The sequence below is a fragment of the Mastigoproctus giganteus genome, chromosome 7 (assembly GCF_048544385.1).
Source record: "Mastigoproctus giganteus isolate SK-2022 chromosome 7, ASM4854438v1, whole genome shotgun sequence".
Classification (NCBI taxonomy): Eukaryota; Metazoa; Arthropoda; class Arachnida; order Uropygi; family Thelyphonidae; genus Mastigoproctus; species Mastigoproctus giganteus.
In genome coordinates this window covers 232242415-232262362 of record NC_143581.1, presented here as the reverse complement: position 1 = coordinate 232262362, position 19948 = coordinate 232242415, and the positions used below count along the sequence as shown (strand labels likewise).

Here is a 19948-nt window from a genome sequence, read left to right as displayed (position 1 = left end):
CTCTGCAACAGATGATCAACGAGTCTGGAGTCATGCTGCTTGCTAAGTTAATTACTTCTGCATCCAGTTCACCAAACCTAGCCAACATAATAGCTCCCACCAACAGAGAAAACTCAAGAAACCAACAACAATTCAAATCCAAACTCTCCAGACTAAAACAAATGGACAGGATGTTCCCCAATGCATCCCTTCACCTCATAAATTATCACAACATTGATTGTAAGAGGTTGCTCAACTCTGAAGCCTACAGGAGTCTCATTTCCAAACAAATTATGAGAAATACAAACAGCTGCCTACCTACAACCCAGTAACTACATCCAGAGCCAAATGTGATGTTCTGCAATATATATTTTTGATAATTATAATTCATATTCGTTGTTAATATATATATAGAATATGCTATGCAATTTTTATATATTTATTTGTCTCCTTTGTACTGAACTTATGCCCCTAGCCTAGTGCTGTGATGGGCTTGCTGTAGTTGCAATAAATGAAAATTTATTATTATTTATTAGTATCTATATAATATCGGTGTTTAGATACACCATAGACACTCTTAAAAAAACTACAAAGTAGTTGTTGTGGGCATCATTTGCTCTTTCTCATATTGTGCTCTGCTTTCACGACGAGTTGCCATGATACTGCACTACCTCAAATAAGTAACGCTTCACTAATAGAGAAGACTATTGTTACTTATTCTCAGAGACTATTGTTACTTATTCTCACTGATGATAAGCCAATAGCCTTGAAACATGTCTGGGTGGTGGTACTCACTGAGAATAAGTAACAAAACACCGATATTATATAGATACTAAACTCTTAAAGTATTATGCCATGTGCATTTAATTATTTTAAATAAAAAATTACATACCGAAATTCTGCTTTGCCTTTTTTATATATGATAGCCAAATTCCATAAACATCCAGTTGGCCTTAGATTCGTCACTAGTGCTAAAAAAAAGTGTCTGTTATCAACCAGGGTAAACCATTTTTCAAATTATTAACTTCTATTCTTATTAATATTCCTTCCACTTGGATCATCAACAATAACCATAGTATCATTAAATTTTCCAATTCCTATTCCAGAATATTTAGTATTGAAACTTATGACTTCACCAATTTATTTACTTCTTTACCACATCATTTGATTGTCAGTGTACTTAATCAATTGTTTCTTAAATACAAAAACGTTATACCATCAGATGAGGTTACTTGGAATAACTATACCAACCTTTGTATTTTAAATAATTATATTTACGATGGTAAATACACTCCTAAACAATCTATAGGAGTTCCCATGGGTTCACAAATTTCTAGTATAGTATCCAATTTATTTCTTCATTACTACGAAGATCTCTATATTCATAACAACCCGAACCTTAATTTTTTTGCATTCCGCTATGTTGATGACATTCTTATTCTCAATATTCATTTTAAAAATATTGCAAAATCCACATATATCCCACTGAACTCACTCTTAATAAAGAAAATATTGGTAACCAACATGCAAATTTTCTTGATTTAAATATTACTTTAAACAGTCCCCCTCTTCGTCATAATTTAGAACTATTCGACAAAAGAAGCAATTTTAATATTATTTATTTAACGAACTGGAATTCTAACATTTCTATTAAGGTTCATAAAAACATAATCTACACACAAATTATCCGTCTTGCAAATATTAGCAGTAATCAATCTCTTTTTATTGGTGCTTTAAATGATCTGTATACCAAACTTCGCATTAATGATATTCCAATTAATTTCATAAATTTTATTATAAAAAATCTCTGATTTTATTAAACAAAAATTCGGATTCACAATGTTCCACCTTGATTAGGGTTAATTTGATACTTGTACAGTTGTATATTCGAATGGTGGCATTTCCACTACTTGGAAAGCGATTACACCTTATGACTTCTATTGGAACAATGTTCGTGTTATTTTACTCTCTAAGTTATTCTTTTCATTTTTTAATTTGTTCTATTTTATTTATTAATATTATCAGTAATTACTTATAATCAATCCTACTTTCTCTATTTTACTTTGGCTTCAGAGGGCTCCTGAATACATTCCATTATTTTTAATCATGTTCGCATAATTGTATCTTCATTTCTTATTTTTATTATATTCTACCCATTTTCTACCCATTCATCTAAGTTCTGATATTAAAATCTAATCATAAGTTTACAGAGCCAATTCATCCCCTGGTGGCGGATATTTTAATTAATTATTTTTCCCTTCTACCAATGGCTTTCCCATACCTTTCATGACATAGCGCTGTGAAAATCGGTGGCTATCTCTAACTGTTTTGACCGAGGGTCTCCTGAATAGGGAAACTTATTTTATAACTACCCGGTATTATGGAACGTTCGAGCGAGGAGACACCTCCCATGGTTCCCCACATCTGAGTATTATGGAAATTGTGAATCTCGTGGACTGTCCGCAGAATGGTGTAGTTAAAATGTTCCTAGAGTAGACGAATAGTGGACAGAGCAGCAGCAGAGGCCGGGCCGATGGTAGGTGCCCACGACTCATCGATGGTGGTGTTTAACGTAAGCTGACCATACACATTGGTCTTCATCTGTTTCAATCATTTTACATTTATTTCCTGAAACAAGAGATTAGAGAATGGGAGATTCTGGAGGAAGTACAACAATCAAAAAGGAAGTCCCACAATTGACGAACCCCAGGAATAGATAACGTCCATAACTCTCCTGATTTGGACTCTCCTGTTCAAGCTGAAATTAGAAGTGATAATGAGGCTTTTCAGAAATACTTGCCAGGTTTGTGAAGAATTTTTAGCGCTGCTGAAAATTCTTCACAAACTTGGAAAGTCTTTTTTCGGACCCAACAGCATGCACACCAATTTCACTTCTTGCTGACCTTTCAAAACTATTTTAAAGACTCCTAGTTCCCCGCATCTTGGATCTCTTCCAGTCACATGATCTGTACTCGCATAATCAATATGGTTTTAAAAGTCATCTCCTCAGAGGATGCTATCGCTGCGCTGGTTAATCACTGTCGTAATTACACTGCGGTTTATGAGTTGGCAATATTTATTGACGTTGTGGGCGCTTTCGACTCCCTCTGATAGGACACTGCCCTCGGGTCCCTTACCTTTCCAAATTGTAGCATGCAACTTTAAAGAGTTATCGGAAGTTATTTTCACAATCGTTAAATCCAAGTGATCGCCAAATATCAATCTTTCAGCAGATCAGATTTAAGAGGGTGTCCAAAGAGTTCTGTTCCTAGTTCCTTTTCTCTTAGCCCCATCTTCTGGAACATCGTTCCCATGAATGGCTTACACGGATTTTTGATCCTGGTTACACTGTTACTTACGCCAATGATTTAGTTATCTGTATCTCAGGCAGATTAAGAAAGATTTTGGAGGACCGAGCTGGTCTTCTCCTTTCTACGGATTTAGTCTCTTTGACGTCCTTCAAGAAACAAAATATCCCTAGTAAATCTAGGTGATATTTTGATGGTTTTCAGTGGAAAACTAGATTATGGCCAACCTACAAAGATTCATATCGATGGAATACAGATTCCTTTTGTTCCACAAACTAAATATTTAGGTATAATAATAGATGACAGTTTCAGCTTTTTACCTCACACCAATAATCTGGATATCAAAAAAACTTGACTGCAACCGTCCTGAATGGGGTCTCAACAAACAAATGCATAGTACCAATTATCTCCTATGCTTTTGGTGTTTGGTATTTTAAAGTTAATGTCAAAATTCAGGCAAAGCTACTTTCATTACAATATATCATGCATCTTGCCATGTATAGAATGTGCCGTATAGTTTCAACTGCGGCATTATAAGCCCTTTCTGGGGTCTTGCCACTGGACTTATACACCGTCTCTACGTGGTATTACATGAAAAAAAAATGCCCATCTACTTTGATTGCGTGGGTAGCGCACAGTGGCATTGTCGCCTTCCTTCACCCACCGGGTTCGAATTCCGTTAATGACGCGAGGAACTTTTATGGGCTTTTTTTCACTCCGTGGTTTTCAAGGTTTCCCTCCCAATCCCGAAACTTGGGTTTTTCGTCCAGCAAACAGGCAAATCAACCAGAGAACACAGGCAATTCACAAACATAATACCCTCGGCAGATGCAAGTATATTCCGGGTGGCCTTAGTGTGACATTTGTTTATCTACTTTGAATATAGGCATAAACAACCATCCAGTAAATGTTTTCAAGTACAAGAAATTAAGAATTTGGAAAGAACCGGCTAGTATTTAGCAATCAATATGGAATTCCAGTAATACGACACTTGTTACAAGAAATATCATTCCACATATTCGATAATGTTTTTTTCCTTCAGTGACTATGATATATATTCTTCCAGGACATGGCTTTTCAAAGGCCAAGCTTACCAAGTGAGTCTTGAAAACAGTTCCTCATGCCGACAAACTGCGGAGAACATTCACTCCGATGTACTGGTACAACAGAAAAAGCTGCCCTCAGTGTTTTGGTATGAGGATGTTTTCCTGGGAATCTACTGGAGCCCTCATAACCCCCCACCACCCCAGACCTCACTCTGAATGCTAAAAGATACGTAGTCATTGTGTCTGCACTAGTAGCATAGTGGATATAATCACCGTCCTCCCCACATGGTTGAAAAAGGCCAAAGTTCGAATCGCGTCATGAGAAAGGCCAAAGTTCGAATCGCGTCATGAGAAAGGCCAAAATTCGAATCGCGTCAATGACGCGAGGAACTTTCATGGGCATTTTTTCACTCTGTGGCTGAGTTATTCGGTCTCAGGCGTACAAATAAAGGCCTCCAACCTAAGAAAACTTAGTTTTTCGTTCTGAAAAACAGGAAAATCGACGATATAACTCCATTATTCACGCAATTTATGGACATATTGCACATGGGCAGATGAGTTAGTTCCCGGGTGGCCTTAATATGGCAGTTTTCGTTCTTGCTTTCTTTCTTTCTTTTTTATTTTTTTATCTATTATTGTTGATTATTGTTGATTGGGCACATACCTTCATAGCAACTGTCTTCCCGGATGGCACAGGTGTGTTCCAGCAAGATAATGCTCGTTGCTCGCATTGTTCGAGAGTGGTTCACCGAATAAGAAAATAACTTCTAGGTGCTATGGGTTCTGTAACTGATCATTTTCGAAACTATAAATTTCACATTTTTAAAGTTCTTCGCTCTGAGAGAGAAGATGTCTGATCATCTTTGATACGGCAGTAATTTAAAATATTGTTTTTGATGGAGAGTGTACATTCACATATGATGTTCATCCACATTTCCCAGAGTGGAAAGAATTACCATTGCCAGTATGTCTCCACAAAAATCAAGAAGCCACATCTACACAGCCCAAGATGAGAATCTTCGGTGCAGATTGGGGAATAATGGAGATAGGAAAATCGTTGAAAATACTTCCTTATGAAGCCATAGCAATAAAAGTGCAATCGACATCAAGCCGTTTTGATTCTAAGGAAGTCCGAAAATTTTTTTTCTCTTTTCAAACGAGACCAAACATTATTACTATTTTGCTCACAGTCACTTAAATAGTATTTAAAAGAAATTACTTGAAAAGTCATAAGGATTCCGAGTGGTAACTCACACACACACACACACACCCTTTGTTCCAAATGAATTTTGCTTTCGACCTGTTCGCGTGGGTTTCTGCAGATTTCTGTTGCATGGCTGTCTATACATCTTTTCCCAAAAGGATGGCGAAACTGCTCTCAAGAAAGCACGACGTGCTTTTATCTTAATGAAGAGTTTTTTTTTGAAAAGAGAAAATGACGCATTTTCTCACCTTTCTCTCATTGTTCCCATCGAAAAGAAATTTTAAACATGTCAGAAACCTCTACCTTCACCCACTCCAATCAACAAGTATAGAGAACTACGCCAAGCAGCGACCTTCAACGAGCAACCTTTGATTATTCCCCCATTTTTTGTTCTTGAGTTTCATAGTTATATCTTTCTCTCCAATAGAGATGGGAAATATCTGATAAACAACGTGACGTGGAGAATTCTCGATAAATGTAATCAATGAATCCGGGTCACCATGAAGGTGCGGGAAAAATATCTGCGCATCGAGAGAGAGAGAGAGAGAGAGAGAGAGAGAGAGAGAGGCAACTAAATTCGCAACATGAGCCGAGAGATATTTCTATTTCGATTATCAACACTTTTCACGTCCATCGCAAATCACTCCATAAAATTTCCGAATATTCTCTCTCTCTCGTTTAGTTTTATTTAATTGGAAGAACATTTGAAATAGTGATAATTAAACTCACGAAATAAATTCCCAAGTTTACAACGTTTAGTTTATTATGGATTGGTCCCATATTGTCCAGCCATTGCTGATGAACTATAGTTCGAAATTAAGAAACAAATAAAAAGAAAAGAACAATTATTAAGAAACAAATGAAAAAAAAAAGAACAATTATTGTCCATTACTTTGTCACCAATGTCATTAAGTGTTAAGTTCAACAGTGCGCAACTTAAGTTTGCCTCTAGGGCATGATGTACTCTCAGTAAATTAATATAAAGACAGATCATACTCTAGGCGCCTCCGTAGCCAAGTGGGAAGGAGCAGCAGTGCGTAGCACACGCTTCTTGATTAGACTGGGGTTCGAGCCCATCACCACCAAATACGGAGGAAGTGGATAGGTCAGGGAATGATCCTCAGAGCAATATGGCCTTAGTTGCTAATGCTCCTAAAAACCAAATAACTGACTAACAAGCAAAACAAACAGATCACACTCAAACATTAATATTTTAGTTTGACGGACTTTCCTCATTTGGCTTCAAGATTGTTTCATGTAAATCTTTCCTGGTAGTGTTTCATAATTATTAGTCTAGAAATTTTTCAGCTAAATGGACGTGCCCTACAGTTTCGCATTGGGCCAACCCTTATTTAATAAACAATATATACCAATGACCTTTGTTTCATTTTGCTTACATCGGGTGCAAAACTACTATTACACACTGATGACACCGAATGCTTTGTGTGTCATGTACCGATACATATCATCGTAATCTTTTAGGAGTTGCATTTATCTAATTCACAAATTGCTTAACTACGAACAATTTTGAAATAAACACGGTTAACTGTATGTTAACTCTAGAGATTGAATTTTGACTTTGGCAAAAGGGCCCTTTTATTCTCTTACTCTTGCTAGAATATTATAAAACCTAGATAGTTTTTAGTATTCCTATAATAATTTTTATAATTTATAAAAATTAATTAAAATATATAATTACAATTTAATTAATTTTATTTAAATTTGATTTAAGGTAGTTATAAATGGTCATTGCTCTTCATGGACTAATGTTATAGGTGGATCCTACAGGGTTGGGTTCATGGCTCCTTTCTGTTTTTAATATTTATCAATGATATTGATGTAGGTATTTCAAGTTTAATATCTAAGTTCGCTGATGATTCGAAGATGGAGAGGTAGTTAATGAAGTAGTCAGGTTATGTTATTTCAACGAGAGAGATATATTATTTAGATGTGATTCCTTGAGTAAGAAACTGCGTGATTATCTCTAGATGACATCATTCGGATGAACTGCTTTGCTAGGTGCTTGTGTGTGCGCAAGTGAGCTTTTTGTGCCAATAGTTATGGACGTTATCTATTCCTGGGGTTCGCCAGTTGTGGGACTTCCTGATTGACTGTTGTACTTCCTCCCAAATCTCCAATGTCTTGTCATGTACCTTCCTTTCTAGTTCTATCCAGGGGGCTCGGCTGTTATGTCTTACTTCACTGCTCCATATGTTGCCCTAGAACTCTATCGTTTTCTGCTATGGTGGTCCGTTTCCCCCTGGCATTTACTGCCGTGTAGGGAATTTGTCACTCACCATTGTAAAACTTTATTTAATATGGCAGGACAAATAAATAAATAAAGAAAGATTATTTCCTTCTTTCAAGTCTTGTCCGATACACCTGTATAAGGCTCTTTGGTTTTCATCGAAGATTCGGTTGTTTATTTTCCTCTGGGAGCTCTCTCTTTGTATCGGCGTAGTCTCTTGCTGAGTGCGAGGAGGCTCTCCTTCAGTGTGCCTAAGTATTCTCTGATTTTTGGTCTTGTGTATGCTGTGGACATTGTCTCTCTTGAGGACTCTTCACGTTTGGAATCAATTTCTTACTCCTGTTACCCCGTCAGTATTGGGTCAATTAGCTTATCATGACTCTGAAGTCTTCTTTCCCAAGCTGGCGATTACTTTTTTTTTTTTTTCAGTTCTTCTGTTGCTGGTCTCATGTTCCTCTTCTAGTAATCCTAGTGGCTGTTATGACAGCCACGGCTGTGTGGATAGCCTCCCGTGTTGCACCGTTGTTGTCGAGGTAATGTGGCATTATTTGCTGATTGAGGCGGTCTGTGATTATCCACAGGATTCTATTGGGTCTCTGCTTCGGTATCAAATGGGTCTTTGAAGGATTCATTCCCTCGAATTCTGTTAGGGCCTTCTTCCACTCGTCTTTTATTCTGGATATCATGATCTCGTCTCTTTCCACTTCAGGGTTGTATGTTCTGGGTTGTATTTCTTCTTGCGCTTCCTGCTGTGCTTCCATGTTGTCATTCTTTGTTCTGTGTAATTGGTCGCTCACGTCATGCTTGATTTTTTCCAAGATTTCAGGAGTTATGTTCTTCGGGACGATGGTCCTACTCTAGCGGACCAGAGTAGGACGATGGTCCTACTCTGGTCCGCTAATCGCTGTTCGGTGACCGGGAATCTGGGAATCGCTTCAACCACTTCTCTCGACCTGTACATTGGCATATCGGTCTCTAGCTTGGTTATTTCCTAGTATGTTCGCATAATGAACGTATTCATTTTGGTGCTTGACTTCATGCGTTGGCGTTTACTTCCTTCCTGAATGGTCATAGCGCAGTTGCATAGGAAGCACTTCCAGTTGGTTGATCTTGCGCTGTACCCCGTATGGCTCTTAGCCATACGGGGTACAGCGCAAGATCATCCAGCCCAACCAACTGGAAGATTGTCTACGACCCCTCTGCCTAAGGCATGAACGCAGATGGCTTTATCCTGCGCCACACTCAGTGCAGTATGATAAGTACTTCTTTTCGACACCATCATCCCTCTTCTTATTATTTTTATTTATGTATTCATTTTTATTTTTTCTTTAATTATTTTGTTTTAGTGGTGCTGCAAAAGTTTGGCTTCGTTGCACTATATGGCTAATAATTTAAGGAAATATTGGATAAATAGGTACGTGAAGGAAGATGATATTGATTACTTTATCTAATTATTATTATTATTATTATTTTCAATTCAGCTTAAATTTGTCTTAGTATTATTAACGGCCGCATGGTGCAAGAAAGCCTATGGCTTATGCTGCACCAGCCAAAAAAAAAAAAAAAAAATCCGAACAAAACAATGATAAAAACAAAAAAAAATAAATAAATAAATAAAATAAATAACTAAATAATAATAATTAATAAATAAAAAGGAAATTAAACCCATCATCCTATGCGCTTCCCTTACCCGAAAGTACTATCCAGATGACCTTTGAATTTCGCCAAACTGTCGGCCTCTACCACCCATGAAGGCAACTTATTCCAGTAATTTATAACTCGCTGGCTAAAATAAAACTTCCTGCAGTCCAATCCAAACATTTCCCCCCGTAACTTGAATTTATGTCCCCTAGTTCTAGCATCATTTATAATCTTGAAAATTTTGTCCTCATTCATTTTACTGATGCCTCTCAGAGCCTTAAATACCTCAATCAAATCTCCTCTAAGGTGTCTAGTTTCCAAACTCTGCAACCCACATATTCGAAGTCTTTCTTCATAAGGACGCCCTTTTGCCGATCTCACCAGTCGAGTTACCCTTCTTTGCACCCTTTCAAGAAGCTCGATGTCTTTCTTTAGGTGCGGTCTCCATATTTGAACACAGTATTCCAAGTGTGGTCTAACATAAGCCTTATATAATGGGATTATCACGTCCCTGTCTCTACTTGCAAAAGTTCGATAGATCATCGATAGGACACCATGGGCCTTCCTTGCAACCTGTTTACAATGCTCAGAGAATTTCATGTCTGACCGTATCGTAACATCCAAGTCCCTTTCCTCCAGTACTGGGTTTAGTTGAACTCCACCAAGTGAAATAAGTTTTTTTATTTTTTTTGGGACAGCAGTTCATTTCAGTGTTCGATAACACGCTGCCCAAAAGTCGACTTCATGAGATCCAGCCTTCTGTAACTCCAAAATTCGAAAAGTTGTCTATTTGCCCTTCTTTCAATCTTTCTTCTACATACAATATTTCATGCTTGAACACAATATATAAATTTCGATCTCGTCATTGTTTTATATTAAGGGACAGTAACTTCCTTTTCCCTACTGGCGAAGGCCCTATATATCTCATATAATCTATATTGTATTGAAATTTTCATGCCTGATTGAATCTTAACCCCCCATTATTTTGTCCTGAACCACTTTTAACTCCATTTCACTTAGCTTATACAAATATACCGCATGGATTTCTGTTTCCTAGGAGGGGAAGGAACCTTATATTTAAGAGCATTAAACTTTAGTTGCCATACTTCAGACCATTTCTGCAACCGATATTAGTCATTTTGAAGCAAAATTGTCTGGTTTATAGTAAACAACCCTTCCTACCTTTAAATCATCAGCAGATTTTGACAAGTTTCTCTGCACTCCCTCATCAATGTCATTAAGGAAGATAAGAAAAGCAGCGTTACCCTAAGCTTGTTTACTTTACCCCAATGAATGCTATTATTATTGTCTGTCTCCCATCTGTTAGACCGCCCTCGATCCAACGAAGGATTTTACCAGCAGCCATAACTTGCTCCAGTTTATAACTTTTCACAGGGAAACGTATCAAAAGCTTAACTGAAGTCAAGGTAAATAATATCGAAGTTATGTCTTGCATCGACTTTTTGTGACTTCCTTGTGTGTGATAATTAACTAGACTTGTAGGATTAGACTTTCCTCTGACGAACCCGCGCTGTAATCCATTAAGGATATCTGTTGCTGTCGAGATAGTCCGGTATTGTATCCTTAACCACAGACTCCATGTGCTTTCCTACTACTGAAATCAGAAATCAAACTCACAGGATTATATGCCCATCACGTCTTCCGCACTTCATTTTCAGAATCGAGGAGGCGTTCGTACTTCACCAGTTCAGGGAGAATCGTGTCAGAGCCTAATGATGACCTCAAAACATCCCCAAAGGGGATGATGCACTCGCATGTAGCCTTTTATAGTATAACAGAATGCATACCAGTTACTCCTCCTAACTACAAGGGGGGGGGGGTTAGTGAAGTCACTGTAATGGAGTCTTAAGGGTTCAGTTTCCCTAAACCCTTAAGACATCCTCATTAAAACTAGAAAAAACCCTTGCACTTCTGCTGAAATGTATTCCATATTCACCAAACCAATTTCTTTATTTAACTAACGCAGGCAACGCTGAGGAAAATCCCCGCCCACATAAGCCTTGCAGAGTCGCTTAAGTGTATAGTAAATCCACAAGACTTTCGTATATTTCTCTCTCTCTCTCTCTCTCTCTCTCTCTCTCTCTCTCTCTCTCTCTCTCTCTCTCTCTCTCTCTCTCTCTCCTGTCTGGGCAGAATTACAGACACAAGAACATTTGGTCCTCACTCGTGGGATTTTTGCCTCATGACCTTATATTTCTTGACTAAATATAATTTCGTTTATTTTAAGTCATTAGTACCCGGAGTAGTACTATTACACCAATTAGTACTATTAGAAACTATAGCTGGTTAGTTACATCATGAATTTTCGCAACAGGCAGAAGAATAGCCTGGTTATGTTTCACCTGTCTTCATTACAGAATTTATTTCCAGTTTACTATTTATAGAAGAATAAGAGAAATTTACCTCAATATGATATGTGGAACACTTCCTAATGACACTCTTCAGCAAATAAACGAAAATAAAATTAACGCAAATTAATTACAATAATAAAATTAATTTTAAAAAATTAAGAAATTAAAACAACTTGTTTTAATTTTCGTTTATTTGCTGGAGAGTGTCATTAGGAAGTGTTCTACATATCATATTGAGGTAAATTTCTCTTATTCTTCTACAAATATTGAAATACACGTAGAACGTATTGAGCAGAGTAGCTCTGTCTTATACTAATAAATTTCCAGTTTATTTAAAATTAAATCTCCCAACAAGACTATCTGCTGTTGGAAACAAAGCATTCTGCACTGAAAGTTCCAATCCTGGGGCCAGAACTCGGGAGAGCATCCCTCAATATAGAATCACACACCACTTGGGTCTCTATCGAGCTCTCAGTTCGATTTTTCTCTAGCATCATCTCGTGTTCTGAGAACTGTCTCGCCTAACAGTACACAGAGTTGTAATTTAGGTCGTCACACTTCCTACATCTAGTAAACAGAAAAAAAAAAAAACTCCATCAGCTAGAGAAAGTTCTCCATTCATACAATGGCGAGTACAAGATAAAATGCCGTAACTCACAGATGAACAGTTAGTGAAAAATTTCCCTGTCAGTCATGACATTCTGTTATATGTTATGATGTGTGCCATAATTCCATTTAAAAAATAATTTAAATAAAAATATCAAAATAAGCAATGATAAATTGCCTTTAAAATTGTTTCCCTCAAAATTTAAACTAAAATTACAAAAATTATCACAGTATACTTAATAAGGGCTAAATTTAATTCTATTATGTTTTGTAAAATTGGTTCAAGTCAAGTACGCTTTGAGTCGCCTCCCCCCAACTTCATTTTTAGCAGAGTGCACTCTGACAGCAGACATTCTTCAGCATCATCGACCCCCACCCATCTGATCGAAATAGGGCTGTAGCGAGGTTCATCACTGTATAGAACCAATTTTCACTGTTCTGTGGACCAATTACGATTTATTGCGACAATTGAATCTCCCACAGGTGATATTCGGTAATGCGTCGCCTTCCATGAAAACTGAGGCTGTACAGCTCCTCCGTGTGTTGATACACATTTCAACTCTTGGTGGCGCCATAAACTCCTGGTTGATGTTTTGCAGGGGTATCTGTTGAGATTGTTCTAATATCCATCCGAGTACTCTCTGTACGTGGAGTGAGCTTCCCGTAATCTTCCTGGGCATTGCTGGGTGGTAGTACTATCGCGTTTCCATTTCGCGATAACATCACCATCGGTTGACTTTAGATAGAGTACGCTGTCAGCAATTGCACAAATCGGCAAGCCAGTAATTATTGTGATATCTGACAATAATACCCTTCTCGAAATCAATCAGCTCGGCTCTCGTGTCAAAGGCAAAAACAATTAACTTGTGTAGTTCGTACCGGTCTGGGTATGTAAGTTTATCTATGAAAGTTCGGTGGACTATGAAAACAGGAGTGCCCGGTTAATTTTTGGTTAGTAGTATAACTTTAGATTAATTACATGTTAAAATTAATTATTCTTAAAGCATCACGTTCTAGAAAGAAATCTTTATTGTATGGTATCGCTAAAGTAGTTAGAATCTTTTCAGAATAAATTAGTTTTTATGGTGCAGTACTTAATTCGTTCACTATTAGTTCTTAATAGAAGAAGACGTCTCTTTTAAACACAAGATTAAAGATGATTCCTTCTGTCATTTGTTCCAGTCGTTTACATTTGATGCCTAGACGAAGGCAGTTCAGCATATTGTTCCGAGTTGATGTGTGTGGGATTCTTTAAATTCTAACAACAAAAGACCACAGTGGCCGAAGAAAAAGTTTCTTTTCCTCAGCAAATTTAAGATCGTTTTTTCCGCTTTTAAGAGATTGAGGATGCTTGCAATGCATTCCACTGCTTCTTCACGATTTTACCAGAGCTATTTTGAACAGGACTCTTCACGGAATAGTCATCATTCTATTATGAATTTTTTATGGTTCTTTCCCTTTAGCGGCTGAAAATTGTACCAATGCAAGCTTCGCTGGTTCGAATACATCGTCCACATGAAGTGCCATATACGAAACACCTCACGCGCAACCTAACGAAGTCTTGTTATGAACTAGTGCATACCCACGTCTCCCACCTTACTGAGAACTGTCACACGTTGGACGTGTTTTCATTTTCTCTTATTCAACTAAAATTACAAAAATTATCGCAATATACTGAATAAGGGTAAATTTTAATTCTGTTATGTTTTGTAAAATTTGTTAAAATACTAACCATAGTAAATCACATAAGATTTAGGCATTACATTCTTATAAAATTGTTCCTTTCAAAACCACATACACAATATTGTGGCCCAATCATACAAAAAAATTAGGGTGCCTAAAACGCTCAGCGCACCAAATTAATTTGGAATTAACAAAAGTACTTTTCTGCAGCGCCTCTGTAGCCAGGTGGGAAGGAGCAGCAGTGCGTAGCACAGGCTTCTTGATTAGACCGGGGTTCGAGCCCGTCACCACCAAATACGGAGGATGCGGAAAGGTCAGGGAATGACCACCGCATATCCCGGAGCAATATGGCCTTAGTTGCTAATGCTCCTAAATAACAAACAAACAAACTTTTCTGCATTTTATTCTCCCAGCTCTAGAATGCGCCTGTCCAGTTTAACCGAAACCCAACAGATTTGAAAGATAAATTGGAAAAACCAAACAGGGGCAATAAAGTACATGTTGAACAATACTCCATATTTACCCATAGAAGCAATTATTATTTGGCATATTTATTAAATAAATATCGATTTAAATTATTACCAACAGAAGACAAATACAAAGCTTAAACTGTAATATAAAACAATTCACGGTAAAAATATCTAAATAATTCTCTGTTGCTACTATATTGATTAATTTTTTTAGACAAACTATTGGATGGAATAAATAAATGAAATTGGAAGTGTCGTGCTTTTTTTTTTTTATGCTGATGCTGTATAAGCTTACTTTCTTGCATCATTTTCCACTGCTAATGTTAATGTCCCCGCATGTCATACATGAAAACAAAATGATACCTAGAGCGGAATATGGAAAACTCCCTCCGTTAAATTACCCATTAGTATCGATTAATGCGATCCCTTTTATTAAATTCACTTCATTTCAAAATCAATTAAAGACTATTCGATTTAGATGTCGAAAACATTTTCTTTCTATATAAGATTTTACAATTTAATTGTCTGTAAATATACAAATGATTGTACAATTATGATAACTAACCCTTATTTCTTCTTTTCACAAGACATTTTTAAATGTATTATAACTTATATAATTACACATTAAATTATATATTATACAATTTAACGAGTCGCTTTACCTACTTAATAAGATTTCTTGAAAAATGTATTTGAAAAATTACACGTTCTTAATTATTTAATTTTGATTCAATAATATTTGAACTACATTACTGTATTTTTTTTTATAAGATATACCTTTTATATATTATAATTGGGCCTGGCCCGTAATGCGTAATTTAAATAAATAAATGATTGAACAACTCTCATAAATAATTTTGTAGAAAGGTGCTGTTCCAGAAAGCAGATTCGTACTACCTGATTCAGTGTTAACAAACATTTCTATGAAGGGAACTAAATGAGGTCACCGAAGTGTAAGACCAAAGTACCAGCGACTTTGATAATCAATTTTAAGCTAGTCAGACTAGAGGGAAAAAAACGTGAAAATGCTTAAATGCGGCCTTGCACTTTGAGTGCTTTAGAAGTAAAGGTGTCAATGTGATTATGAAAATAAACATCGGTTTTGATTAAAGAGCTACCTTTGCATCGATCCACGTCTCGCAGAACGTCTTTGGTAATTAAGTTGTATTTTTAGGCGAGGTCTTGCTCTGGAGTAATAAAAAGAATTATTTGATTTATTGAAGTTAAGTGCAATGCCCAGTACTAAGCCAGTCATTTATAATTGACCTTTGGAGTACACAACCGCATTCGATATCACCTAAGAAATTCCGAAAGTGTCATTAAGAGTACAGTTCGAAGGCGATTTATTTGGGCAGATTTCCAAGGCACTCGCATAGAAAAGATCGTGAAGAGGAATAAATTCCAATGGATATACCTTGTCCAATTGAATAATCCAAAAACACAACTAGTATAGAGATAGTAATTGTCAGCCGAATATTAAACATAAATGCAGGTAAATGTTCAGGTCCGAATGAGGCATAGTTTTTAAGCTTAAATTTAGGAGTATTTACTTTTTGATTGAAATAGTGATCTTCCTGAAATAATCAGTTCTGTTTAGATTAAAACGTCGACAGTGTTTAAGTATAAAGGTGTGAAAAATTTGAAAATAAATTTTAGATGATTTTTGAGCTGATACAAAATGAAAACGACCCCCTCTTCCTGCATTATATAAAATTTGTATTTCCTAAGAAACATACATTTCGTATTATGACTCTGCCATTTCTTCAGCTCTCGATGCTGCTGCGTTCCGGTTTGTCTTGAAGTATAATGAAGTTTCATTTTCTTACTTTAAGCCTGTAGTTATACTCGAGCAATGCCACTCAAGGATCATAGTAGATTATGCAATCACTTTTCTTCAACATCGTGTGGAATCGCCTAGATTGGTTTCCTCCATTCTGAACAGCAGGAACTTTGGGGGGTTCTTTACGCATTGTCACCGAAGTTAGTCGGTCTCCAGTTGCATGTTTTTTTTTTTACTCCCGAGACACTTGCACCTTAGTCTTGATTTTACTTCATTTCGCTTTTTTTTGTCATTTTAGAGCAACTCAATGTTACGATTTGAACGCGAGTTGTTTTTTGAGACTGATTTAGAGGAAATCAAAACTAATGGACTATATGTTCATCCGTGGTCGGAATAAAGTTTTTATCCCACCGGCGGTTCTTGGAACATATATCTGCGAAAACAAGTCGTACAGAGCGACAAGTCGGGGTGCTGCAGTGCAGTGGCGGTGTATTGTGCCCATAATGAAGTTCGAGGGAGAATGGTTCATGGTATGAATTGTTACTTGTTGTTCACTGTCGGTCAGTAGATAGTGCCAAAATCCATCGCTGCCAAATCTTGGAAAATGCCATAGTGGCAACATTCTGGAAGTTCTGTAGATAAGCCTCAGGAATCGTGTTTCTTCGCAATCATAGGGGTTGCAGTGGCACGCTCCTTTTCGGCTATGAACTGTAATTTCATTGTAGTGAACATTATTTAAAAGTTTTTGTGTGCTCTAAAAGAGCAGAGGACAGCGATTCATTATAACGAAAATGGAAAAATACTTATCTGGTTGTCCTGCAGCTAAATGAGAGAAAAACTGTGTAAATGCCATTACAACAAAAAGAAGACCAGGAATGTTAGCAAATCGTAATAATTCACAATTTATAACAAAAAAATAGCAAAAAGCAATGACTTTTATGCGCGAACCGAAACTTTTGTTCTGTACATCTGCCTTATTGCCCATTATTCCTCCAGTATGCGCACGGCAGCAAACAATATCCAGTGCTTCAGCTATAAGTTTTTTTTTTTTTTTTTTTTTTTATGAAAAGCCCAAACACGAGAGGTATTAGAACCTATAGTACTTAGTACCGTGCTTGGGTTGGAGGTTGAGAAGACGAAAGAAGATATTTGTTGACATTGGACTTGAACTTCTGTACACTGTAATTTTCAGGAAATATGTGTGAAGGAAGGTTGTTCCAGAAAACGGCAGCTGAATGAATAAACAAGAAAGATGAAAAGTTGGTCCTGTGAGTTTGAAGTTGGACAGTAAATGGATGTTGGCTGGTTGGAGAAAAGTGCCCATGGAAGTATCTGTAGAAAAGTCATGCAGCAGAAACAGTACGTCTATGATACCGCGAGTGGAGAGACTCTGTTAGAGACGAGTCATTAATTAACCTAACTGCCCTCTTCTGAATGGAATCTAGAAGCCCGAGAGACGTTCTGGGGCATTATAGTGTTAGGGTCAGGCACCACCTGTGGTTTCCCAAATCTGCGCCCTATGTACGCTGTGAAGGGATACAGTACTCCTGTAAATGCCAGAAAGGTGTTGTGTGTTGGGTTCAGTTGTATCTCCTGGCATTTGGCCACTGGTCCCCTAATCGGACCCACGTTGCCTGCACATACCACTAGGAGGTAGCCAGGCTGTCCATTTTTCTCTGGCTAGTCTCCGTCAGGGTTGCCGGAGCTTCCTGAGCGTAGACAAAGTAAAAAAAATAATAATAATAAATAATAGATAAATAAAATGAATAAAATAAAAAAAAATAATTATTATTATAGTAGAGCACGGGGGTATAGTGCAAGAAGGGAGAAAGTGTAGCGGCTGTAGAGAAAACAGCCGCCCAAGTTCAGTGCGCTAAGGTCCACCAGGAGAAGGAAACAAGTCCCAGGAAAGGGAATAAAGCCAGTTGTTCAGTCCTACTCTGTCCAAAGACAGAGATAGCAAATAAAACCTCGATAAGATCGTGGTTAGCAGGTATATTCGGCAGTGTACAGCCTTTGAACCATATGGTATTCAACTGGCTCAAGTCCGGGCATCATCCTGGTTCCGTTTTGCGGTCTTCCGTCCTGAAAACAGATCTTGGGAAAAATTGGTGAACGCATGCTAGTACTGTTCTTCTGTAATAAGCAAGTGTTCACGTCCTTGTATGTCTTGGATCCTGGTGTAAAAGATGCTACGAAGGTCCTCATAGAGCGGGCAGAGGTACAGTAGTAGTAGTGGCATGTGATGCAAGAAAGCAATTGTATGAGCTTACGCAGCATCAGCCAAAAATAAAAAATAAAATTACAAAACAATCCCCTCTAAATGTCCATTTCCTCCTTAAATTTACTTAACCTGTCAACTTCCACAACGACAGATGGAAGTTTGTTCCAGCAAATAACCACCCGTTGGCTAAAGGCAAATTTCCGCACATCTATTCTACATCTGTCCTTCCTCAATTTCAATTTATGCCCCATTAGGTTCTTAGTCTGAACAAGTGGAAGAATCCCATCCCATCAGTTAAACTAAGTGGTCTGTAATTACTCGTGTTACCCTTCGATCCCCCTTTGTGAATTGGGGACACATTTGCACATCTCCAGTCCGTGGGACCTCTCCTGAGTCCAAGCTCATAATTATGGATAAGGGTTTACTTGCTTCCTTTCCCACCTCCTTTAATATAACTGGATAATCGCATCCACCCCAGGTGCCTTTCTTATGTTTAACTTCAACAATTTCTCCGCAACTTTGTTCTCAGTTATTACAAAATCATTAAGCATCCTGTTACAATTTGATAACCTTGTGGCATTTTCAAACCTTAATAACTCCTGATGTGTGATTGTAGATTCAAAATACTCATTAAGTTTGTTTGCTATCTGAGCAGGATCATCAACAGTGGAACCATCGATATCAAGTGGACCAATCAGATTCATCCCGTTCCTTTTAGAGTTTATATAAGTAAAGAAATCCTTGCTGTTTTCTTAGCATCCTTTGCCAAAGATTTCTCGTAATCTGCCTTCGCCTGCCTTAACCTCCTTTGTGACCTGATTACAGACTAACTTATATCTACCATCGGCGTTTGAGTCGCTTGATAATTTATATGCATCCCATGCATTTTTCTTCTCTGTCACGAGTCTCATTAGTTCATTTCATAACCATTTAGGCCTAAACCTTGAACAATGTTTCTTAATAGGTATGAAACTTTTAGTAGCATCCACGATTAATTCCTTGAATGCTTCCCACTTAGAATTTACTGTTGGTAACATCGTCAGTTGATCCCACTGTACAGAATTTAAAAACTGTCTGAGATCACTGTACTCACCTTTACGGAAGCAAAAACCCTTTCTTTTACCCCTGATGGTAATCATATCTTTAGGTAAATCCCACTTCAGCACACTGTGATCACTGCCACCTAGTGGTTCCTTTATCTGCAAATTCTTAATACACGAATGATCACTGCTGATAACCAGATCAAGAGTATTACAATCTTCCGTTGCCTCTCGAACATGATGCTGCAGAAAACAATCATCCAATAAATCCACAAAAGTCTTACTAGTGTGTGAGTGACCAATCCACAAGTTCCAATCAATATCTGTGAAGTTAAAATCCCCCATTA

General features: G+C 37.4%; 2 protein-coding genes across 2 annotated transcripts in view; one reads left to right on the top strand and one right to left on the bottom strand.

The window, feature by feature from the left end:
* The window catches only part of LOC150083770 (uncharacterized), a 71874-nt gene extending 66810 nt beyond the window's left edge, over positions 1-5064 (bottom strand). Inside the window, exon 1 of the mRNA XM_090378598.1 lies at positions 4998-5064. Coding sequence (XP_090234724.1) covers positions 4998-5064 — 67 coding nt within the window. The remainder of the gene's footprint in view (positions 1-4997) is intronic.
* RYa-R (RYamide receptor) overlaps positions 1-19948 on the top strand; it is a 288646-nt gene that overhangs the window by 54424 nt on the left and 214274 nt on the right. The window lies entirely within an intron of this gene.